The sequence below is a fragment of the Aquarana catesbeiana genome, linkage group LG01 (assembly GCF_042186555.1).
Source record: "Aquarana catesbeiana isolate 2022-GZ linkage group LG01, ASM4218655v1, whole genome shotgun sequence".
Taxonomy (NCBI): Eukaryota; Metazoa; Chordata; class Amphibia; order Anura; family Ranidae; genus Aquarana; species Aquarana catesbeiana.
In genome coordinates, this window is record NC_133324.1 from 571,124,350 (window position 1) to 571,150,669 (window position 26,320).

General features: G+C 42.7%; 1 protein-coding gene across 1 annotated transcript in view; it reads left to right on the top strand.

Annotated features, from left to right (window-relative positions):
* The first annotated feature begins 531 nt into the window (after window positions 1-531).
* Window positions 532-26,320, top strand: part of FRAS1 (Fraser extracellular matrix complex subunit 1) — an 830,295-nt gene continuing 804,506 nt past the window's right edge. The window contains exon 1 of the mRNA XM_073597432.1: window positions 532-1,419. Within this exon, the coding sequence (XP_073453533.1) occupies window positions 1,338-1,419 (82 nt within the window). The 5' untranslated portion in view covers window positions 532-1,337. The remainder of the gene's footprint in view (window positions 1,420-26,320) is intronic.

Consider the following 26,320-nt stretch of genomic DNA (forward strand, 5'->3'; position numbering starts at 1 on the left):
GGTGTCTATACAAATCGCCCCCCCCAAGTTGCCAAATTTAGTACAGGAACTACTTTTGGGAATCTGCGGCGCGCCGATTAGGACGGTGCCATTGCTGGCAATAGCTGCTGATTTGGCTTGTCAAATCTCTTCAATGTGAACCTTGGTGTATTTGAATTACACAAAGGGGGTTATTTACGAAAGGCAAATCCACTTTGCACTGAAAGTGCACTTGGAAGTGCAGTCGCTGTAAATCTGAGGGGTAGATCTGAAATGAGGGGAAGCTCTGCTGATTTTATCATCCAATCATGTGCAAGCTAAAATGCTGTTTTTTATTTTCCTTGCATGTCCCCCTCAGATCTACAGCGACTGCACTTTCAAGTGCACTTGCAGTGCAAAGTGGATTTTCCTTTAGTAAATAACCCCCAAAGTCAGTCAGGTGAGGAACAGTGCTGTGAGTTTACCTCAGAACAGAGGTAGTACAGAGATTAATGGGCGGGAAGGGCCAGTCCTTGTGACCCGCACACCAGTTTATCTGTCCTCCTCTTTTTACCTCAGCAATTGCTGAGATTCAGGAAGCTTTGATCCGTGTTTCACCGACAAAAGCCGAGCCTGAAGTCAGCATAGCATGGATAAGGAGATCAGGTTGCTGTTCCCTGCCTCACGTGACTTTGTGGAATCTCTCCCTGAGCTCCGTGTGTGTCCATTTCCACTGTGAGAAGGGGGGGAATGTGAGCAATGTACACAGTGGGAGAAGTGTATATGTGTGTGCATGCCTCGTCCACACAGCGCACATTCCTAACACGTACGGATAACCATTCGTATTAGTATACCATATTAGAGGAAGGGCTTAGTGGGCACTTTGTATTAGGAGGGTGTCCCAGGCCAGGACGTGTTATTAGCACTTGTTCATTGAGGTGAGTGTACACCGGCCTGCAGGCGTCCCTCCCTCTCCCTCTCTGAGGAGGACATGTGTAGCCCCCGGGCACAGGCTCTGTGGTGACACACGCCTCCCTATTTATAGAGGAGGGACAGCGCTGTCCCAGTCCCCGGAGGACAGGAGTTTCCTCACTCAGTCCCTGGAGAAGGAGGGGAGAAGAGTGTCCTGACAGTGCGGGGAAAGTTGTGGGAAGGAGAAGGAGGAGAGTGTGTCTGAGCTGACACAGGACCAGCGGCTTGTTGTATCGCGGCGTTCACACCTCCGGACACACTACTGGGATGACTGGATACACGGGGAGCCCGCACTGAGACACCCACCATCATTATCGTACAAGCATGGACCTGGGGGACGTGTGACCGCTCCATCCCCACCACCACCTCATCGCCTGACCTTTGGATCTAGTGTGCTCCCTCCAACCATGGACTTCGGGAACAAGGAGACCATGCACACCTTCCTCGTCTATTGCTTGGCATTGGCAGCTTTCCTCCGCACAGCAGAAGGTCAGTACTCTGATCACCTCCCTATACATGACATTTGGATCCTCTCCATACATTATACAATCTGATTGGACATACTCTACATGATTCTCTTTCCTAACACAATGTGCATTTCCGCACTGCCTGCATCTTTAGGGCCCATTCACATCAGCTGTGGTAGGACCGCGTTGTGCAGCTATTCCACCGCAAGACAAAGCGACCTTATCACCTACCTGAAAAACAGTGCAGTAGTACTTTTTTCAAGTTTGGTGCAATCCACCGGCTACGGCCAGTAGGACTTTTAGGGCTGGTTCACAACTGAATCGCTCACGAACGCATGCCTGTGCAATTTAGGCTGGCCATACATGGTCAAATTTTGGAAGAATTTCTTTTGAAAATCAGAAATTTTGTGTGTTTTGTAATCCGATGGTGCCACCATTGATTTCGAAATTCGGCCAACCAAGCCTTCAATTTCACCTCATGTTGCTACTAAGGACGAGCTCCAGCGTGTTCGCACAGCCCACGTGCAGAGCCCGCCAGGAAGTCGGCACGGCGCTGTGCTAATCACAGGCAGTGAGACACTGGGGGTTAAGGCAAATCCACTTTGCACTGAAAGTGCACTTGGAAGTGCAGTCGCTGTAAATCTGAGGGGTAGATCTGAAATGAGGGGAAGCTCTGCTGATTTTATCATCCAATCATGTGCAAGCTAAAATGCTGTTTTTTATTTTCCTTGCATGTCCCCCTCAGATCTACAGCGACTGCACTTCCAAGTGCACTTTCAGTGCAAAGTGGATTTTCCTTTAGTAAATAAGCCCCATTGCCCCAATGCGCGGCTTCAGAGATCGGGAAATGTCTCACTGCCTGTGATTAGCGCAGCGCAGTGCCGACTTCCTGGTGGGCTCTGCACGTGGGCTGTGCGAACACGCCTGAGCTCATCCTTAGTTTCTACAGAAAAGAATTTTCGTGGCTGGAAATCTTCTTTTCTTTCCGGGAATTTTCTTTTCTTGCACATGCGCATTTCTTTTTTGATTACATTTCTCGCACAATTCTCCCATCATTGATTAGAAAATCATTCGCTTTTCAAAAAATTTGCAACATGATTACTCAAATTCGGTGGCCGCGCGAAAAATCGGCTGTTGCTGCAGCCCACTAATGGTGCGAAATACAAACGAAAATCCTTAGATAAGATTTTCGAAAGAAAATTCTTTAGAAAGTCGTCCCATGTATGGCCTGCCTAAGAGCCCTTGCACACTGGGGCGGTTTGCAGGTGCTATTGCGCTAATAATAGCGCCTGCAAACTGACCTGAAAGTGCCGCTGCTGTGTATCCAGTGTGAAAGCCCCGAGGGCTTTCACACTGGAGCGGTGCGCTGGCAGGACGGTAAAAAAAGTCCTGCCAGCAGCATCTTCGGAGCGGTGAAGGAGCAGAGTGTTTACCGCTCCTTTACCGCTCCTGCTCATTGAAATCAATGGGACGGCGCGGCTATACCGCCGGCAAAGCGCCTCTGCAGAGGCGCTTTGCGGTGGTATTTAACCCTTTCTCGGCCGCTAGCGGGGGGTAAAACCGCCCTGCTAGCGGCCGCATACCGACGGTAAAACGCCGCTAATAATAGCGGCGTTTTACCGCCGACGCCGCCCCCGCCCCAGTGTGCAAGGGCTCTTAGTGCGGGACGGTTTGTCAGTCCACTCGTTTGAAGGGGCTGAAATCGCACCAAAATTACTTTTCAAAAATGCACTGTAGTGCGGTACCATGCGATCCAGTGTAGGCAAACGCACAGTGTTTTGCAATCTGTGTTTGGGGTGTTTGTTAGGAATACATTGACACCCGTGGCAGATCGCACTCCCAGTGCGTTTTGAATGCTTTAGGCTACTTTCACACTGCAGTGCCCGGCTGTTAGCGCTTTTGCGGCACTTTTCAGCCGATAGCGGGACACTTTTTAACCCCAAAGAAGGGGTTAAAAGCACTTGTGGTGCAGAGTTTCCGAAGCACTTTTTGGAAGCGCTGCCTATTCATTTCAATGGACAGGGAGTTTTGGAATTGCTGTATACAGCGCTCCCAAACCGCCCCAAAGATGCTGCTTGCAGGACTTTTCCTAACGTCCCACAAGCGCACAGCCCCAGTGTGAAAAGTCACACCGAAATGAATGGGAGGCGGTTTTCAGGTGTCATTTAGAGCGTTAAAATGCCTGAAAACCGCCTCAGTGTGAAAGGGGTCTCATTGTCACAGTGGGGGGGATTTACTAAAACTGGAGCACTCAGCATCTGGTGCAGGTGTGCATTGTAGCAAAGCAGCTTCTAATTTCAGCTTGTTCATTTCAGCTTTGATAATAAAACTTGAAAGCTGGTTCCTATGCATTTACACATGTTCCTCTGCACAAAACGCACACTATTACACTTTATTTTATACAAAACACTGGAACTGAATGCAGTGGTTTGAACTCGGGTGTTTGGAAAACACAGATTTGACTGTGTATGTGTTTAAAAAAATGCACACAAAACAATCTGGTGTGAACAAATGCTGAAAGTTAACAAAACTATGTAATATGAGGCCGAACTTTCAGTGGAACTTCACACAAAATGAGAAGTTCCACTTCTTTGCATCTTCCACCATCCTCTTTAATTATTGGTCCTTTTTTTGGGGGGCGATCTGTAGTTGGCCCCCCTTCCGCTGTCCTCACAGCCTTCTGGGACACATCACAGAGCCCAGAAGGCTACAGTACCATTCACAAAGTGCAGTGTAGTTTGTGTGTGAGCACTGGAAAAGTGGCTGCCGGTTTCCCTTAATATGCCAGTGCCTGGACCCACAGCCCTTTGAAGACTAGTATGTGTCCTTATATTAAAAGTCAGCAGATACTGTATTTGCAGCTGCTGACTATAATTTATATGGGGGAGACTGGAGCCTATCTTTATAACCAGTCTGTTCAATTAGTATGAAATCAGAGAGCTCCTTACAGTAAATAAATGTTGGTAGAGCTAAAGAAGATTGTACAATCAGATTGTAAATTGTATAGCTTTGTATACCTCTAATCTCAGCTCTTTTTCGGTGTCTGTGCACATTGTGGTATTTACATTTATATTTCGGAGCAGCATCCAGGGGCTTAAAAAAACTCCTGCATTAGGAAAGGAGGTTACTGCCATAAATTAGGCTCATAAATGTGTGTAAACGGGCAGGTATGTGCATAAATTCCTTCTAGTGGCTAGAATAAAAGAATATTCTAGCCAACACAATTTGGCACACAGTTGCGCACATTTTGACGTGCATGGTGTTTAGAAGCAAATGTGCATAAACTCATTGGAGTTGATTTACTAAAACTGGAAAGTGCAAAATCTGGGGCAGCTCTGCATAGATACCAATCAGCTTCCAGTTTTAATTGACAAAGCCTAATTGAACAAGCTGAAGTTAGAAACTGATGCACAGCTTCACTGGATTTTGCACTCTCCACCTTTAGTAAATCAACCCCACATTTATGCACATTTGCTTCTAAACACCATACATCAAAATGTGCGCAACTGTGTGCCAAAAGTGCTTTCTGCCAGCTCCTGGCATCAAAGCATTTAATAGTTACTGGCAGAAATATTCAGCGTAGATAGGAGTATTTAAATATACCCATGTGCGTGAAGCCTATTACATAGTTTTGGTAAATCTGAAGTTGATTGTACAAAGATTGTACAGTCTAACGTGTATGGTAACTCTAATGTTGGCCATACACGGTTTGATAAACAATCAATCTCTCCTGATAGAAATAATCAATCTAGAAGTCAGCAACCTAATTGGTCAATATGACACACATGGAGAAAAACATTTTGAGTGATAGTTGGAAGATACAATTGTAAGTTATCAATCGCATCTCTGTTTCCACCACTCAAACTCATGATCTGATCGATTGGAATACAATCGAATGAATGACCCAAGCATCTCAGTGCAAAAATGATCGACTATTATAATACATCAAAAGGGGAGAAGTGGAGAAAGGGAATGGGCATCGACCAGGCGACCAATATCAGAGCAATATCAGGTTCAGTCAAATGCTGGAGTATCAACTCGCCCACATTTGGGTGGAGTTCACCAATGGAGGATCAAAAATGCTCAATGCCAAGGGAAAGGGGATGGGGAGAGAGGTCCCCAAAAGAGGTCCGTACCTCAAAGAGGGATGAGAACAGACTGCGGAATACTCCTTAAAAGACTTTATTAAAAAATATACAGAATACAAAAAACAGAACATTTACAATAGGTTTGGCAAAGGCTAAAAGAGACAACGTTCGTCCGGGTATGCGTTTTTTTTTTAATGAACAACGTTGTCTCTTTTAGTCTTTGTCAAACCTATTGTAAACTTTTTTGTATTTTGTATATTTATTGAATAAAGTCTATTTAAAGCAGAGTTCCACCCACTTTTGAGAGGTGATCTTAAACGAAAGACCACCTTTCCAACCCTCGTTTTTGGATATTACATTTTTTATTTATTTTTTTATTCTATAGTACCTTTTAATGAAGTACAGCCTGTACTTCCGATCCATCCAGTCCGCGGTGCAGGACGTCATATACTTTTGTGCGGCGAGCCCCCCCCACTGTCTTCTGGGACTTGTGTGTGTCCCAGAAGACAGCTGGCCATTCACAAAGCGCCGCGTGACTCGCGCATGTGCAGTAGGAATCGGGCAGTGAAGCCGCAAGGCTTCACTGCTGGTTTCCCTTAATTACAATGGCGGCGCCTGCACCCGATCCGATGGATGGATCGGCCTCGGGGGGCCGACATTGCGGGCTCCCTGGACAGGTAAGTGTCCTTATTAAAAGTCAACAGCTACAGTGTTTGTAGCAGCTGACTTTAAAAAAAAAAAAAATTGCGGGTGGAACACCGCTTTAAGGAGTATTCCGCAGTCTGCTCCCATCCCTATTTGAGGTACAAACCTCTTTTGGGGTTCTCTCTCCCCACCCCCCTTCCCTTGGTCTCGACTATTATCCTCCCTGGCCAATCAACTCAGTTTGCTTGAATCCGTTCTTAAATAGAACAGAATTGAAGTTATGGGTATTTGATTGTTTTGAATGAGTCACACATCGATTGGATAATAAAAGAAAAGAATTAGGTAGCACATAACTTTTATCGCAGGTGTGCACTTCCTTTCTACTACTTACTTCTAGGCAGTGTGCTCATGGCCAGTCACATGAACCTGAGAAGGGTTGATGTGTATGCGAACTAGTAAACCTCAGCGATTTGAAGCACATTTCCCAAAGCGTCTCAGTGCTCATCATCAGGATTCCCATTTTATTTAATTGTGCCCACTGCTTGAAGGTACAAAAAGTAATTGAGCTTTTTTAGGACAGCCGTGTGTTTTTTTTCAATGGGGGGGGGGCGGGACTCTCCTCACCATACACATACACACTCCATGACAACCATGGTCAGCCGGAGCAACAGGGAGAAAATAGGCGCAGGGCAGTACATCCATTCTATGGCACTCACTTGCAGTAGGAGAGGGGGCGCAGTACTCAGCCCTTTCCCTGGGCACTGGACGAACATGTCCCTGTACTGCTCCCAACATACAGACAAGGCAGTTTGCCTTATGTCTTCTTGTTTCAGTTCACACCAGCACACTGTGTGCTTGCTAAAGAAAAGTAGGGCAGGTTGCATTATTACACAGGGAAGAACATTGCGGCATGCTACAATGCATCCTAATCGCTGCAGTGCACAGTGTTAAATGAAATGGCATTTTGGGACATTTCAATGAAGTTAAAAAAGAAAACAGTGCAACATTGCATCACACATCCCTTACACAACAGACATTATATAGAGCGTACCATGCGCCCACTAGTGTGAATGGACCCTAATTCTGTTTTTTTCAGTATGTCTGACATCATACCTCACTGTCATAGTTTTCTTAGGAGAATATTTATATGTGAATCTGTTACAGTGTTTCTTTCCTGGAGATCCTGTCATTAACAGCACTTCCTGTTACAGAGTGACAACATTAGGGCACTGTCTTGTAGTTAGCAGCAGCCTTGTCAGCCAGCCATGTGAGCTCCTTTAGTAGGCAGCCTACATAAAGGACCTGAGCAGTCAACTGATGGAGGGCACACAGGAAGCTGACTATGCTTAAGGTTGCATTCACACTATGCTGCTATGAAAATGCGGGCAGAATCGCATGTTTCAGCCAATATGGAAATGAAGCAAGATGTGCTTGTAGCGCCATTTTTTCCTAATGGCACCGCAAACACAGTGTCGTGCGACAAAGCGTGCGCAGATCAAGGAAAACTGTGTGAACAAACGTGCCTGGCTCAGTGCCAAAATTTGGCACATGAGCTTCTTTGTCACACTGTCATGCATTTAAGTGAATTGGTTTCCCTATGTGCGTTGTGTGGAAACAGGCAAAAAAAGTAACTCATGTTCCTGCTACACGAAGTATGAATGTGGCCTTAGCGTTGTCAGCCTGCCACAAGAAGTGCTGTTATTGGCAGGATCTTCAGCTTAAAAACTTTAAACTCTGTGATTCTTGCTAGCGGAGAAACTACTTCTATACACACAGGTGTACCAACAGCAGTGACACAACCAGATATGTAAACTGTACAAATCCATGGTCGGGCCACTACTATTCACAAGTAACGTTTCTCCCAAGCAGTTACATGTGACTATGTGCCCCAACTGGCTCTGGAGGCAGACAGTTTACATTCAGGGACAGTGGTTCTGCCCACACATAAACTGGATGCAGATTTTTGTCCACTTTGTATGTGACCAGATCACAGAGTGCTGCTGAATCCAGATGTGGAATTTAGCTGACTCGGATTGCTGCAGTCCATCTGAATGGGCCCTAAAGAAAACTGTCCAAAGTGAGGCATGACATCAGACTTGCTAAAAAATAAATTTGGGGTTTACATATACTTTAATCGTTTATTATACCTCAGAGTATTTTTTCCATTTCTTTTTTTTTTGCAGTGTATTGCAGATCTGCTGGTAAGGAGTTAACTAAGTATTACCAGAACCCAGTAGTTTTTATTGTCCATTGCAATACAGTGTCATGGCACAGAAAGACTGGCTTATCATGATGTAGCCATGTCAATGTAGTGATGATCATCTCAGATTGTAAATGAAGTACAGTTGTCTGTTCCCCCCACATCTTTCTTACTATTCTATCTGCAGGAGACATTCTATATAATTCAGTTAGTGAGACCTGTTCAGCTATAAGTGGAAGTGACAAGGAAAGTTGTGTCCTTTATATAAAATTAAGTCATTTCAAAAGTACTTGTCAACTATGTCTTATACCAGCACATTTCTTTCAAGCTGATATGTCAGATTTAGGATTGCGTCTGTTACATTGTAACTTTTTACAAGTATCAGTATCGTCAGTTCACCGCACCCACTCTAATGTTACACATGGTATGAAATGTTCATGCCATTACTAAATAGTTTATTATATACACCAACTATGCCATATTAAGGGAGGAGAGAAAAAGTGGAATAGCTTTTCATAGTAACCAATCTCCAGTTGTAAATTTAGGGAATTAAATATTAGGAATCTTTTTATAAAACATTTTCTGTGTGAACGTATCATCATACAGCTGTCTCAAATTATCCCCATAACGTGTCTAATATGTTTATTTCCTATAATCGTCTAGTGGCCATATTGCAGTATTTTCCTGAAATACCTGAATCTGTAAACTAATACTGTGGCCACTAGATGGAGTTAATGATCATAGGAAATAAACATATTAAGTGCATTAAAGAGTTATTTAGAACAACTGTGCCAATTCTGACACATTCAAGCATCATTTTTTTTTTATAAATAGACCCCTAATAAATAATTTCATCTGAGTAAATATTGTAGGCTGTTTGGGACAACTGCTTATTCATTACTTTTTTTTTTCCATAAATGCTTTTATTGAAAATATGTATAGTAGGTTACAAAGTAGAGACATGATGAACAGGTGTCCAATATTGTCAGAAATAGAACAATTTCCATAGCAGAAATCCATGCAGAGCAAAAAAAGAGTAGGCATCAGACATGGAAGGTATATAAGCAAGAGATCCTCCTATTGCGCCTAGAAGTCATACTGATTCAGAGGCTCATTTACATCATTGTACAGTTTAAGTGGAGAAATGGGCGTAAAAAGAGAAGCAATACTTTTTAAGATATTCATTGTAGTTTTTTTGTGTTTTGTTTTGAAAACTAGTGTCTGTATAGGGTAGAGTATAACCAGGATACTGGTAGATACGGGTATATATGGTTGGTCCTTATGACCACTGCACAAATGATGTGGATGCATGAATTTGCTAGGCACTTTAGGTCTGTAAAATAAAATGTATTGAATTAATAAGCCAGTGCACCTAAAGAAATGTATTCCCATGGTTTGCCTTGTGGAATTCTATGTTTATACATGATGCGGAGGCTGAATTGTCAGACTGTGGAGAATGTGGGTGGACCTTTTCATACATAATCCTACAGTGCAGATTTCAGAATAATAAAAAAATGACTTATCTTTTTCTTTGCGTGTCAGTGTAAAATAAGTAATTCTGCTGGTCTAATACTTATCTTAAGGATCGGTGTAGCATTGTGCTCATCAGTAGTACAGCCATACTTCCCTCGCCATTGTCCACAGCAGCTTTAAAGAATGTGTGGATGAGAGAGGAAGGAATAATATAATGCACTTTTCTAATGTATACAGGTTTATGAAATCTTTATGTTTTTTGCTTTATTTGACCTTTTAAAAATATTTATTGTATTCACAAAAGAGAAACGACTCATTGCACTAAGTTGACTCTTAAAGCAAAACTCTAATTGGATCATTCTAGGCAAAGTAATAAGCTAGCAGGCCCCCTCACTGCCATTGCTGCCCCAGTTCCCTACCATAGCCCCAAGAAAAACCCGGTACTTTCAGGTATAGAGGGACATGTGATTATTTCCCAATACCCACTCTATAGAGCTCTGTGCTTGGAAGATAAGTACCAGCATCCTAAGGGGATGTTTGTAGTGAACTTGTTACTTTGTTACTCCCTAGATAGGGAAGAGGGGTCCACCTTAATCAGCTGATTAAGACTAAGTTTACATTGCTGCGATCTGATTTTCAGTGCGATTGTATATTGCAACTTGGACGTGGTTTGCATATTCTGTGGGGCTGGAACCACACCAAAGTAGCACATGATCCTTTTCCAAAATTGTGCCATGCACAAATTGATTTCTCATCACCCCCCATCCCTCTGACACAGACAGCTACAAAAACCTGACAGAGTTTCTAACTCTTCCCAGTATTTCCAAAGAAAAAAAAAATGGACCTGGAAATGTAGAACTCTATTGTATGCCATCATAACAAATATACAGATAGTATACATATTTTTATGTATACATATACAGTTTACTGCAATCTATTTAAGTTTAGTATGAAATCTGGTTGCTATGGTTTTGTGCCTTTATGGAGTACATTTTCCTATTTTCATCATCTATGACCCAGTGCCTACTCGATGAGCGGAGTAATGAAATGTACGATGTGGAATGCACTTAATGTTACAGTGACGTAAACATAAGTTCACTGGAAGTTACCACTGATTAGGAGTGCCAGCTTATGTCTGTTCATTTCTGTTGTATCGTCAGAGAGGAATAAAATATCAGATGAAAAAATTCAGCCCACCTGACTGTTAGCAACAAAGTCTGCAGCAGTTTTAAGATACAATCGCTGATACTTATTATAACACAGAACTGCAATAAGAACTTGTATCCTGCACTCTTTACCCATTCATAGTCAGCTAAAGTGCGTATTCCTATCAAAAATCTGCTCCACGCTGCAAGTGTGTATTATTTGTGTAATTATGGTACTGAAATTGTACATTTCACTTAAAGTAAACTCGTGTCTTGCCTATTCTCAGAGCAAAGCAACAGGTTCTCATCAAAGCCCAGTTATGCCCAGTGCATATTCAGTACATGTCATAAATTACCTATTACTTCTAGGTGTAAGGGCTTGTTCACAGGTACAGCTGTGTTAGACTTCTTTTCAGAGGGTATTTGACAGGCGGTAAGAAGGTGATATGTTGCCTCCTTACCATCTGGTTTAACATTGTATGCGGTTGCAAGGCAGTTGCAGCGCAGCCCCATTCACTTGAACGGGTTGCATTCGGTGGCGGCACCACCTGCCAAAAGTAACACTCCATCAAATTTTTGTCACAAAGCAAGGTATTGTGGCTGCAGACTGTGTGCAGCCCTGATGGCTGCATGCCCTAGTTTTGGTGGGAGGTTGGAGGTAGTGAAACGACAACTCTATTAGATTGTAAGCTCTTTTGAGCAGAGCACTCTTAACCTCTTGTATTTTATTGTACAGTATTATAACTGTACTGTCTCCCTTTAGATTGTAAAGCGATGCACAAACTGTTGGCACTATATAAATCCTGTATAATAATAACTCAGACTTCTGCTTTTACTACCCCATAGCCACTCATGCACATGAGCCCTGAGGAAGCATGCTACTCACCCCATGTGATAATGCTTGTCCTTGCCCATGCAGAGTAAAGCAGCACACTTACTTCCCTAATATAAAATATTTATTACTTCCATATATTAGGGAGCTTGTGACTCACACTATGTGACAGCACTTGCCTTTGATGATTTGCCAGACACTTGCGCATGAGGGTATTGAGATGGTCAGCCCTGTTTACTCACAGAATGGGAATCCGGCATGAGCTTACCTAGGGCTGTTTTCCCTCACTGCCTAAGGCTGAATAGAGACAAGAGTGAAAGGCATGTGAATACATGCTGTGCATGGGTACAGTGCAGATTCACTTTAAAGCGATTGTAAAGTTTCCTTTTTTTTCCGTTAAAATAACAAACATGGCATACTTATCTGTTCTGTGTAATGGTTTTGCACAGAGCAGCCCCAATCCTCCACTTCTCGGGTCCACTGTCGGCACTCGTATATGCTTGCTCCCGAACCCTGCTCTCTGTGTCCATAAGACACCCAGATCATGGCTTGGCTCCACTCCCTCACCACTGACTTTGATTGACAGCAGTGGGAGCCAATGACTCTTGCTGTTGTATCTGAGCCAATGAGGAGTGAGAGAACTGAGAGATCCTTGGCTCTCGTGCACATTGCTCGATTGAGATTGGGCTCAGGTATGTTTTTTACTGGAGGGCTACGGGGGAAGCTGCATACAGAAAGTTTTTTTACCTTACTGCATAGAATGTAAAAAACCTTCTGCCTTTACAATCACTTTATGTAGAAACTGATGGCATATAGTAATATATTTCATGAATCTTTTCACATTGTATACCACTCTTGCTCAGAAACTAGGGGTGCAACGGATCGTCACCGATCCGTGATCCGTACGGGTCAACCTCCGCGGATCGGCACACCCGCGATCCGCGGAGCGCTCTGCGGCCTCGGCCATAGAAAAGGCTCCGGAGCTGCAGCCATCTTGGTACACACGGCGGTGGCCGCTGTCTCCTCAGGAAGTGATGTTTCGTCGCCGCCATCTTGCTACACCCCACACTCCTGCACAGTACTGTAATGAGAGAGTGAGAAGGGGGCAAGCAGACATCTTGTTACACCCACCTTAGTTTTAGACTTAACAGCTATTTTCAACACAAAACGGAGCTTATATGCATAAATACAGTATTTGTAGATCGGACGGACTGTTTAGATGTTAAATTTTAAAAGCGACAGCAAACCTGCTGACCTTACATGGTTGATAATGTGACAGAACACCTCTAACCACATGTGGTTAGGCCGTTGTATGTCCTGGCCGTGCTTCTTTTCCACGTCCTGGAGCTGCGACGCGCACTGGGGGTTTCCCCTCCTCCATCGATGTCATGCCTCCCGTGCCAGCTGTTTGGCGTCCTCGTGGCGTACTTCAGCTGGTCGGCTGGCTCGCCATCTCCAGTGCTCGGGGGGCTTGTCATGACGCCTCTGGCTGAGCGGCTTGGTTGATCTGGCCGTCTTCTCCATTGCGCCTCCCCACCCCCATGGTCCGCTGGTGCATGACATTGGGGAATCGTCTGTTGCGGCGCTCCCCGCATGGGCCTCACAGTTTGGCTTTCTCTCAATCACCTTTGTCTTTTTTTTTTTTGCTGATCCGAAAATGATCCGATCCGTGACTCTGATCCGAGGATCGATCCGATCCATGAGTTTTTTGATCCGTTGCACCCCTATCAGAAACCTAATACAGACATAGACATTCAGCTACAATCTGTACGCGTGTGCATGCTTATGCTCGGAGCTGCTAAAACCTGCATACAACTCTATACTGTAATTTATTTGTTCAGGTGGCTGTACACACCTGTAGCTCCCGGGTGCTGAAATACAGCCATAGATTACATTATATGTCCCAATATGTTCCTAACAGTTGCTTTGGGCAATAGTTCATGTTTGGCCTGTGTAAAGAGGGGATTCACACTGCAGACACCACTATTGCTGTCTTTTGAAGGAGAAGTGGAAAGAAAATCAAATATGGTCACATGTTGTAAATATTTGGAAAAGTCTAGTTTAGCATGCTTATATGAGCTTATATACTGAAAGCTTCTGGTCACAGTACAAGTCAATGTAGGGTTAGGTAATAAACTGGTACATTGTTACATCTGAGCAGACTTGTGCAGGTTTACAAAGAGGCACTTCTATAATGAAGGGTGTGAATTTTACCTAAAAGTCTAAGGCCCCTTTCACACTGGGGCGGTGGGGGCGTCGGCGGTACAACAGCGCTATTTTTAGCGCTGCTGTACCGTCGTTCTTGCAGCGGTATTCGGCCGCTAGCGGTGCGGTTTTAACCCCCGCGGCCGAAAAAGGGTTAAAACCCCTCGTACAGCGCGGCTATAGCCGCGGTATTGCCGCGGTATAGCCGCGCTGTCCCATTGATTTCAATGGACAGGAGCGGTGAATACACCGCTCCTTCACCGCTCCAAAAAAGCGGTTTGCAGGACTTTTTTCACCGCACTGAACCACATGTGCATTGCATAGGGGCATGCATAGTGTGAACTGGGCCTGAAAGATAAGAGCACATCGCCTCATGATTTTCATGAGTTACTTTTTCGTTTGTAATTTGTTTTCTATATTTGGCTGATATAATAAATGAGGTATAGTGGAATTTTACTGTTGCTTGCACATTTGTTAGAATATCTAATTAGGAGCACCTTCTCTCATTGATCTACTGCAACCTGGAAAATGTATCTCATCCAATGTTGTAGCTGTCCTAAATATTCTGCTGATCAACTTTTCCATAGAGTGAGCCCCCTTACAGTAAAAGTATATTTTAGTAAAAACAGAAAGTGTTGCATTTAAACAGATAAACTAGACTTGGAAAACATTGACTTCTGCATTGTGCCTGCCTATGTGGTTAGCACCCTTACATTTAATCCTAGGTTTAAATCCTGCGGCTGCACTACAATCTGAATGAAGCTCATCATTCTCCCTGTGTCTGTTTGGGTCTTCTCTTGTTTCTTTGCATAATAACTGGCAGGTTTTCTTTTTATATTACCTTAGAGCTCATGCACACTGCAGCTCAAGGGAGCTCAAATAAGTGGCTCCTACAGGCTTTCATTTTTTCTACCAAGAAACTCCCCTCCATATAACTTTGTAACGATAGAAACTTTGCACACCTCAGGAGCCATGTGAAAAGCCTGATTAATGTGACTGAATGTTGGAATTATCTAAAGCAGGGATAGGCAACCTTAAAGAGATGGAGATCTACCTGAACAACATGGGAGAAGTCAAAGATCACCGGGCCCAGTGTTACCCAGTGTCGCCACCTTGCACCTGATTTAAATCTCTAATTGCCGTACTACCATGTCACAATCTTGTGCATTGCACGGCAATCATGTGTTTAAGTCAGGTGTTGAGGAGGCAACTTATCACTTCCTCACCATCTGTCAAACACACTTGGATCGCTTTTCAGAGGGGCAGCAGTGCCTGCTGCACTTATGAATGAACCCTTATGGGGCGTACACACGGTCGGACTTTTCGGCTACAGAAGTCCGACGGACCAAATCTGGCGCACAATCCGATCGTGTGTGGGCTTCCCCGGACTTTCAGCGGACTTTTCCAGTCGCAAATCTGACAGACTTTAGATTTGGAACATGCTTCAAATCTTTACGTCGTAACTCTGCCGGACCCAGAAATCCGCTCGTCTGTATGCTAGTCCGACGGACAAAAACCAAGGCTAGGGCAGCTGTTGGCTACTGGCTATCAACTTCCTTATTTTAGTCCGGTGTACGTCATCACGTATGTATCCATCGGACTTTTGTGTGATCATATGTAGGCAAGTCCGTTCGTTAGAAAGTCCGCCGCAAGTCCGCCAAAAGTCCGTCGAAAGTTTGTCGGACTTTTGTAGACGAAAAGTCAGACCGTGTGTACGCCCCATTATTTGCATTTGGTAGTGGAACCCTAAGGGCTCATTTACACAAAGTTGTGGGGTGGTAAAACCCTGCAGTTTATTTGTGGATTTACCACCCCCAATCTGTACCCACTTAAGCTGCTAAGGCAGCAGCCAAGGGTGTACACATGCCGCAGCAGGAATTAAGCCCTCTATCTGCAGGCGCCCTACAACTACATGCTTCTGTGGGGTCCAAGGGATTAAAGCAGATTGTGAGAAAGCAACACAACACTGTCTGATTTATCCTTTTGTTTGCTGTACTGCACAATATTGCAGGTCACTTGCAGAGCAGCCTCCTTCACTTGAATGGGTCATGCTTGGCAAGTGCTACACCCACCAACCATGACAGAGCGTATACTTTCTGCTGTGGCTGTGACATGTGTAAACTCCTGGCCACTGCAGCTTAAGGGGGTGCAGTTAAGGCAGGGGTGGAAAAACATGTCTTAACTATGGGGGTTTTACCAACCCCCAAACTACAAATGTAAATGAACCCTTACTGTTCTGAGCCCCCTATAAGGCTGCTTTCACACTGATGTGCTGCAGTTTACCTGGACCTCGGGTGCCGCACAGTGCATCTGCCACCTTCCTGGGTTAGCTGCACTTTTCAATAGACTTCCATTATATCCTACAGGTGTGGTGCAATTTCTGAAAGCGCACCAAACCCGAAGGATATAATAGAAATCTATGGCTAAGTGCAGCAAACCCACAGGAAAGCTCCAGGTACTCTGCACTGCACCCTCAGTGTGGATAAACCTCAGCACATCAGTGTGAAAGCAGCCCTATACTAATATACCCAATGTATTGCTTCACACTGACCCGATAATCTCTTCTTTCCTGCTGCTGGCACCACTCTGGAGACCGCTAGCCGGGATAAGAGGTGAAGTGCAGTTGGTATCATTCATGCATGGGACAGGAGCCACAACTACAGAGGAGGCATCTTCTTATGCGGCTCTTGCTCCCTACTACAGCTCCAACTTTACAAGTAACCCCTCTGCATTGCACTCTGTTTGATGCTCTGGGATGGCGGGTCAGCAAGCCCAGACTACAATCTACCAGTCACCTGGCTGCGATCTACTGGTAGATTGCGACCTACTGGTGGCTGACCTCCGATCTAAAGCATACAATGAATGAACTGCCTGACCCTGACTTTATCATTGACCCTGATTGATTTGAAGTTGCTGCCTTGCCTAGTATTTTCAAAAAGAAGAATCAGGGGGTATTACCATGAAGCAGGCACCCTGTTGGGATTGGCAGGATTTACAGTGGAATTTATGGTCGCAGTGCAATAAAGTTTAATATGCATTGAATGCAGTAGTTCAAATTAAAAAAAATAATGTATTTTCATCAGATGTAGTTCTGTTACTAGAAGTTCTGTGCTTTCTATATTGACAGCTGCTGAGGAGGATACATTTAAGATGAAGTCTATTTGTGCTGCCTGTGTGTGTGTGTGTGTGTGTGTGTGTGCGCTGCCAGGCTGAAAGAAGGGTACCACCTGTTGTGTAGTGCTCTTTAAAGCTGGAGCCGGAGAGGAATGAAGTGAGCTGTGCTTCCTGGAGATACTAATACTTCTATGCACAATCCCAGACCACAATCTATGGCTGTGCTCTGTAAATTGCTCCACAAAGAGAAGGGATTAATGGAGCTGAATATTAGGTACTGCCAAGGCCTGCAGCTCCCTTAGTACGCCACCGCCGTTTTCTTTACTGAGCTTTCCATCCCCCAGAGAAACTAAAGGGGGAGGGGGGAAGTTAAGGTCAGGCCGGAGATTGTGCTGAAGTTTTTTTTTTTTGTTTCCCACCTTATTAACCAGGGAGTTCTCTGTAGTTTGTTTTGCTTGTGAATTGAAGGTAGATTAAGGAAGAGATTAAACCAGAATTCTAGCCTGATAATATTTCATTCTCCTGTTTCACTGTTCTGGTGGCTAAAAGAAAGATTATACTGTTAAGACATACTGTACCTAAAATCTCTACAATAGTAAATAATGTGAAAACTCTGGGTTAAATGTTTGATTATTTGTCAAACCTGTAATATAATGTAGTTAATTCCCTTCCTAAAATGTACAGTTTTTAAAATATTTTGTATTGTTAAATTAAACCGACAGTTCATTTAATAGTATATTGATTTGCACATTATTATGAAACATTATTATTTGTGAAACTCTTGAACACCAGTAACCCAAATTAAGCTGCAAGCAAAAAAGTTAACCAAAATTCACTCAAAAAACAACTTGTAAATAATTGCTGCGCTAATGAAATTTTAAGAAAATAATTAAAAATAAAAATGAAAATAAATATGTATACAATCATCCTCCCCTTGTGTGATTAATGTGCAAACATCCTAATCCGGTGTCCTACAGTTTATTTGCTCAGCAACCACAATTTTCGTTCCTCAAACGGTGGCTGTTTGTCTGTTGGGTTTGGTCAACCATCTTGCCTTTTCCTGGACCTCCAGAACGCTTTTGGGACTTCTTCTGTTCTATGCTAGAAAAGCTATTGTTTTGGTGTGGAAAATGAACAGACCCCCTACTATAGAGAGCTTGAAGAAAATGATTAATTTAGTGGCCCCATTGTATAAAATGACATATCTTTCCCGAGGTTGCCCCCAAAATTTCACAAGGTCTGAGACATTTGGGTTGAAGCTCCCTCTGCTACTAATGCTAGAGACGATACTGTGCTTGACTAAAGTGGATAGTGGGAGGAATTATATTCCTATGAAGGGGAGGGGCTATGCAGGGGTTGACCTGACATGGCCTCCCCCCGTGTACCCCCTCTTTACCCTTTAGCATCTCCCTGGGAATATACTATATATTGCTCATACTGCACTTTATTATTTATTGTATTACACTCTTAATTTTCTTGCTTCTGTTTTTGAATCCAACCTTGATTTAAGCGTGTTGGTCGCAACCCATGGGAATCACCATAAATGCTCTTCCTCGATGGACGATCAGGACAGCTTGCCAATGGATCAGTGTTTAAAACCAAAACAGAAAGGGGCAAACATAGCGTAATCCCATTTAACACATTTTATTAATGATAAACAAGGAAGGGAAAACCCCCCTTCAGGGTGTACACTTACAAAATATAAGACTAAACAAGCGGTGTTCACAGTTCACATCAGGCTAACAGAGTCTCCTGCTGCTTATGATAGGAACCTACTGGCTTTCCTTGAATGACCTGATGTGTGTACATCGTGTAGTTCCACCCTGATGCGTTTCGTCACTCATGACATCATCAGAGGGTGGGGCTACACGGCATCCTCATTCTATTTAACATGTATAGACAATCTACATGTTCGAGTGTGTATTGCAGTGTTGCTGATAAAAACACTGATGATGATTACACTCCATAGACCGTCATAAGAATTCATTCAGGATCATCCACGTCAGCATTTAAAAGTGTACACGGACTTTATTATATGACAATTTTTAGGTTGTTTTATTTAGGACCAACCATCTTTTAGCGCTGCCATTAGCTTTTTTAGGCTTTTACTTATGTTTCAGCAGTGTTGTTTCTAATTTAGAGGCACCTTTTAGGCAGCTGCTGTTGCCATTAATTTTGGCTGTTCACTTCTATCTTGCCTTATACATACTTCCTTAAGCGCTTGTGGTTGAATGTGACATTAGGCCTTGTCGGATTCAAGTTTATCATATCAAAACTAAAATATGACTGTCTCTGAAAGTGCACAACACGTAGTGTAATCCAGCTCAAAACTTGGTATCACCAGTGAAAAGAGTGTGCAACTTGTGACACCTTCACCGTTATGCCCCTTCTTGGCACACTCACTTTGTGAAGATGACCCCAGTAACAGAGATCAACCTGCTCTCTGACATGTATCTCCCATCCCGATCCAACTGGACTGGACAGCAAACTCCCAAAAGCTTCCCAGATCCTCTTCTTGATCGGTCAACAATCATCAGGTGGTCAGCTTTTGCTTCTGATGACATCAGTGTGATGACACATGGCCTGGGAATGTCTTGGAATAATGCTGGAGAGGAAGATTAAAGCGGGGGTCCACCTATCGTTTTTTTTTTTTTGAGTTCATTCACAAACTTTTCTTCTCAGCATTACATACTCACATATTGTGTGTAATATGTCCGCCTGTGTCAGATTTCGTCGGAAAGAATAACTTATATTATTCACTGCAGGGGGTTTCCATCTTCATTGTAGGCATTTGAAGCCCACAAGCATTTATTTCCTGGATGTGGCGAATGCTGTGCTCCCAGCATTCACCGCTCATTCCCGCACATGCTCAGTGGCATCCTGGGAAGCCTGAGATTAGCTCCCAGGAGTCTGGGAGAGGCTAGAAACACGCCTACTCCCATGGGAGGAGAACCAGGAAGTGCAAAGAAGAATAGAAAAATAAAAGGTAATTACGGCGATTAAAATTTTTTTAAACGGCATGTCAGCATCTAGGCAAGGAAGAGAATACACACAGATATTGTTCAAAATTTGGGTGGAACCCCGTTTTAACTTGGGCTGGCTGAGTTGAGTGGTCTTTGGGTTATTTACAGCTGTCTATAAAAACAGCAGAGCCACAGATTGTAAAGTAATATACATTCTTTTATCCTTCATTATGCCAGTGTGAGTGTAATTTTACCTCTACGTTGTCTTGTTAGGGTGCATTAAAGCGGGGGTTCACCCACACCGCCAAAAAAAAAAAAATATTAAAAGCCAGCAGCTACAAATACTGCAGCTGCTGACTTTTAATACATGGCCACTTACCTGTCCCAGGGTCCAGCGATGTCGGCAGGGGACGCCGAGAACCCGCTCGGTTCTCGGCAGCTGCCATCCTAGGTGGGGGAATCAGGAAGTGAAGCGTTGCGGCTTCACTTCCCGGTTCCCTACTGCGCATGCGCGAGTCGCGCTGCGCGTCCCTAGTGGTCCCCGCTCTCTCCTGGGAGCTGTGTGTTCCCAGCAGACAGCGCGGTCAGGACGGGAAGAGGCATAGACAGGTATCTGCACCCCCCTCCCCCCTGAAAGGTGCCAAATGTGACACCGGAGGGGGGGAGGGTTCCGAAAAGCGGAAGTTCCATTTTTGTGTGGAACTCCGCTTTAAGATAGCTCTTGGCATATTATTTATTTATTTTAGGTACTTATATAGCGCCGTCAATTTACGCAGCGCTTTACATATACATTGTACATTCACATCAGTCCCTATCCTCAAGGAGCTTACAATCTAAGGTCCCTAACTCACATTCATACATACTAGGGGCAATTTAGACAGGATCCAATTAACCTACCAGCATGTCTTTGGAGTGTGGGAGGAAACCGAAGTACCCGGAGGAAACCCACTCAGGCACAGGGAGAACATGCAAACTCCAGGCAGGTAGTGTCGTGGTCAGGATTCGAACCAGCGACCCTTCTTACTGCTAGGCGAAAGTGCTATCCACTACACCACTGTGCCGCCCATGTTAATAGATTTATGTACCCCCATATGAAGTTTGTTACTTCATATGTACATTACCTTGATCATTTGTACAAAATCAGTTTGAAGGGATTGTATTACCCTTTCAATATGTTTTAGAGAAACATGTTAAAGAAATAAAACGCTATTTCTATGTAAGGTTTAAGACCATCTTTGTTTATAATTAAGACTACATAGTAGTAGGTTTTACTTTGTCTTCTTGCCTGTCAAAATTCACTTAAGGGTCGTACACACGGGATGAATATTGGGTGGCGTTGGCCGATCTGACAGAAGTCGGCTTCTTGGTGTCTAGTAGCGACAGAAATAACATCCATTATTAAGCATATACTGTGCATTGAGGGCTCATTCACACCATGTCTGCTGACCTGCCTTTTACTGTGTATAACAGAGACCCAATGTAAGTTACATAGTTAGTAAGGTTGAATAAAGACACCAGTCCATCCAGTTAAACTTGAGTGAGTGTGGGTGCGTGTCTACAATTGTCCCTATCCCTATACATTGTGTCTCATTAAGATGCTCATCTATTATTATTATTTATTTAAGGTACCCATATAGCGCCGTCAATTTACGCAGCGCTCCACACATATATCACACACTCGCATCGGTTCCTACCCGCAAGGAGCCCACAATCCAAGGTCCCCAACCCACATTCATATACTAGGACCAATTTTTTGGACAGAAGACAATTAACCTACGAAGGACACATTGAAAGCAGTATCATATTATAATAGTACATTGCGTAAAAATTCAGCATGTCTGCATCTTTATTCAACACAATGCACGCCACTGCATATCAACACAGCAAACTGTGTTTCAATGCGCTGCTGTACATAGAGTTAAATGAAGTGCCATTTTGTGAGATAAAAAAAGAAAAAGTAAACCATGCAGTGAGTTGCAACAGAATGCACAGCAGCAAGATCTAATACAAAAAGCTAGGAGCAGTTTTGCGCTTATTAGCCTCAATGTTAATGCGACTTTTCCCAAAGTTTTCAAACTCTTTATGGTATAAGGGCTGGTTCACACCACATGCAGTCCAGTGCATTTTTTTTGTGCTTCGAAAATGGATAGTAGGTTATATGGTTTCCAGTGGTATAGTTTACACCAGTGTGGTCAGTTCCAGAAAAAAAAGGTAGAACGTGCTGCATTTTTTCTGCCCTGAACTGTACTGGAACGCCGTTAAACGTATACAAAATGCTCTGGATTGCACACTTCTTTATTTAAAGTGTTACTAAACCCAGGACACTGCATGCACTATATCTGGTCTCCTACGATAATGGAAATGCAATGGTTTTAGTAAATGTAAACTGCTAAATACCTTTTCTCACCAGCAGTCTTGTGACTTCTATCAGTATTTGCTTAAAGCTTGTAGGAGGAATTTTCATTTCTTTCTGACTGTCCTATTAGGCTGCAGGATCCCTGACCCTCTGTCTGGACAGTGCTGATTGGCCCTGTGCTGATCACATGCACTCTTCCAAGAAAAACAAAATGCTCTAGCGATACAAACCAAACTGAGCATGAGCAGAGTGACTCCAAAGGCTCTGCCTTATCAGGAGATGAGTTGGGGACATGGAAGAAGGGGAGGATTAGAGAAGACAGGATCAAACAGCCTTTTTACACAATGTGGAGGATTAACCCCTTAGGTTCCACAGTGAGCATAACAAGTATGCTTTACTACATATACAGACTGATTTTACTGTTGAGGGTTTAGCAACTCCTTTAAGGTGAAGAAAAAGAGGGGAAAACGCACCAAAACACATCAAAAACATGCATGCAGAAATGCATCCAGACTATGTTTCTATGGTGTGAACCGGCCCTAAAATTCTAAAGTACAGGAGCTTACAAACTATAAGGGCTCCTTCACACGGACGTGTCCGTGTGCTGAGCCTGCTCTGCTCAGTGGGGGATCGCTCCGTCGATCCCCGCTGTGCAGGCAGATGACAGGTCTGTGCAGCGACGGACCTGTCAGAGTGCCGCTCTCCCCTATGGGGGATCGGATGACGACGGACCTCCGAGTCCGTCGTCACCCGATCCGATCTGCAGACGGATGGAAAAGTAGGTTTTTCCTCCGTCACACTTTTTCGGATCAGAGCGGGTCGGATGTAAGCGGACATGTCACCGCTGACATCCGACGCTCCATAGACCTCCATGGAGTGTCCGTTCAGGTCCGCCTAAAAAACTGACAGGCGGACCTGAACGGATCGGCCGTGTGAAAAAGCCCTAAGTAGTACAAAATCGTGTCTTTGTGTAAACAATGGATACAAGAAGGAAAATGTTTTAATTTAATTCTTCAGTCTTTGTTGTTTAACTGCTGCATGTCACACCTACTATGATTATTGTCAAGCTGGATAGAAATGGCAAATTCAATCTAATATAAGCAGTTTAAATTAAAAAAGCTGAAAGTAGCAAAAATTATTGAATGAGAAAGTACAGAATGAATCAATATTCGTGTTTTAACCACAACGGGAAGATCATAAAAATGTATGTGCTCTTGACTGAATCATTGTCCGGAAATAAAATTTTTATTAGATTATAGATTTTTTTAATGGAGTTTTATGTTTGGCCACTGTTTTCAATAAGATCTTCATGGATAGATTATGATGAATATGTTTTATTGACTAAGTGCAGTTTTATCATGATATCTCAATACTTCATCTTGGAAATATGATGCTTTATCCTGATAGCATATTGTTTCTAGTTCTTTTTATGATAAATATCACATGTCTGTCTCTTACATTCTTTTATTCTTTAACAGAATTTAACCATTTTAATATATTATCTTTAGGGTGAGATTTTTTACTAGTATTAAGCTCGTATAAAGGTATTATGGAAGCCATAGAATTTATAAAGTCAAAATGAAAAAGTAAGGGAAATTGAAAACTTTAAAATTGTTACCAGAGCAAGAGGAGAGGTTAGTTCATTCAGGCTGGTATAGCCTCTAGCAATAATCAGCTTCCCCCGCTGGATAAATACAATGGCTCGTTGACACCCGAGGTTTGCTGGAAAGAAATTTGCAGAAAAGAAAGCCAGCATTACCCTCATGGCTTGAATTATCCACTTGCTGTCTGCAATACATATATACCTCCCCTCCTTCCGCCACTTGCTGGTGTTTCTCAGGCTTACCGTTTTCCGCCAGTGCGCCTGAGAAACGATCTGATGGTGCGGCCAGCTGGTCACAGAGGCAATGGGAGACTAAATTGTCTGTGATTGCCTCTATGTCCTTGGAGGACTGGAGCAATGTCATGATGTCACTTCCTGTCTAGGGTGAAAGTAAAACCGTTTTTTTTTTTTTTTTTGATCTTTTCTTTTAAAGGTAAAAGAGAGATTTGGTGTCTTTTAGACCCCAGATCTCTCCATAAAGATGACCTCTCATTCTTATTTCTATTACAAGGGATGTTTACATTCCTTGAAATAGGAATACAAGTGATAAAAAAAAAATAAGGGATAGTGTAAAAATAAAATAAAAATACAGAAGCTTAGCTAATGCATCTGTAAGTCACACGCGCATAAGTAAACAGTGTTCGCACCACACATGTGGGGTATCGCTGCAAACGTTACAGCAAGAGCAATAATTCTAGCGCTAGACCTCCTCTGTAGCTCTAAACAGGTAACCTGTAATTTTTTTTTAAAGCGTTGCTTATGGAGATTTTTTAGTACCATACTTTGTCCCCATTCCACGAGCATGTGCAATTTTAAAGTGTGACATGTTAGGTATCTATTTACTCTGCGTAACATCTCTTATGTTTTACAAAAAATGTGGGGTATATATATTGTGTTTTTTACATTTTTTTTATTCATTAAAGTGTACTTTTTCCAAAAAAGTTGCATCTGAAAAACCGCTACGCTAATATCGTTGGACATGAAACAATTGCCATTTTATTCCCTAGGGTCTCTGCTAAAAAAATATATAATGTTTGGGGGTTACAAAATTGCCAGAAAAGGTCTTCAAGTGGTTATATTGTAACTTGCGTAGTCTTAGTTACAATACAGCAAGTGTTTTGTATTACATATACTAAATATGTCTAAGCTAGTATCAGTAGTATACAATGTGTATAAAAAAGTAAAATATGAAAAAAAGTCAAGTGCCATCACTTACTGTGATATCTAAAAAAAAGATTTTGTTGCTGATAGGAGATTATAGGTGTGAATTTTTTTACTGTAATGTAGAAAAAAGCAATTTATTAATTGTGCCAGTCTTTACCTTCTCGTTTTCTTGGAATATTCCTATGTATGGATAGATATATTTTGTGTCCATTGTTAAATTTAAACAAAATGTGAGAACAATAGAAATTGTTATTTATGACAAATCATTTTCATTTGTTATTCTTTGAAAAATGAAACAAAGTATCTGATTGGTCACCATAGACAAATTCCCATTTTCAGATTTATTTCTATTTTGTTTAAAACGCATCATCCTAAATGTGTGTTTTTGTGGATATGTACAGTGGCTTTTACTTGTCTATGAACAGTGCTGTCATTTCTTGTTTTAGATACCTATACATTACCATACTGAATGTTTGAATATGTCCTACTTTAGTTGCCCCGCTATGTATTTTCTATGCATGTTTTAAATAGGATGTTTTGACTAAGTTATGCGAGATAGTCATCAAGTATGTGTGAACACTATTCAGGTGCCCTCTGCAGAGCATGATCCACTCAACACAACTTCTTTACATCTGCAGGGAATATTATGGTCAGTGAAAAGCTCAAGCAGTCTGGAAACCAATTAGCTGTACAGGAAATTGTTCAGTTGTGCTTAAATAATGGATGGCTTTTATTGTGTTTTATGGTTTGTATTGTGTACATTGGAATGTTGTTTTTTGTGAACAAAGCACCACCGTTAAACATGTTTTCGTTTGTGGTCAGGAATTGGCTGCGGTGTAATGGTGAGAATATGTGCCTTGCCTGGAGGTATAAACTTTTAGCACCTACTAGACCATGACTGCATTTCATAAAGATAATCATATTATCATAACCAACTGTATTGTTTTATAGATGTGCTGCAGCAGGTGCAGTTTTTAATTACACAGCCCTTTTTGTGAGTGGTTGTCATTTTCCAGTGCTTCCAGCATCATTTCAAAAGAGATGTTGGAGGAAATTCCAGTAATATTACATTTTTTTTATGTTTTGTTGTCAATCCTGACATTATTTTATAGCATTTAAAAAAGCAGTCCTGATA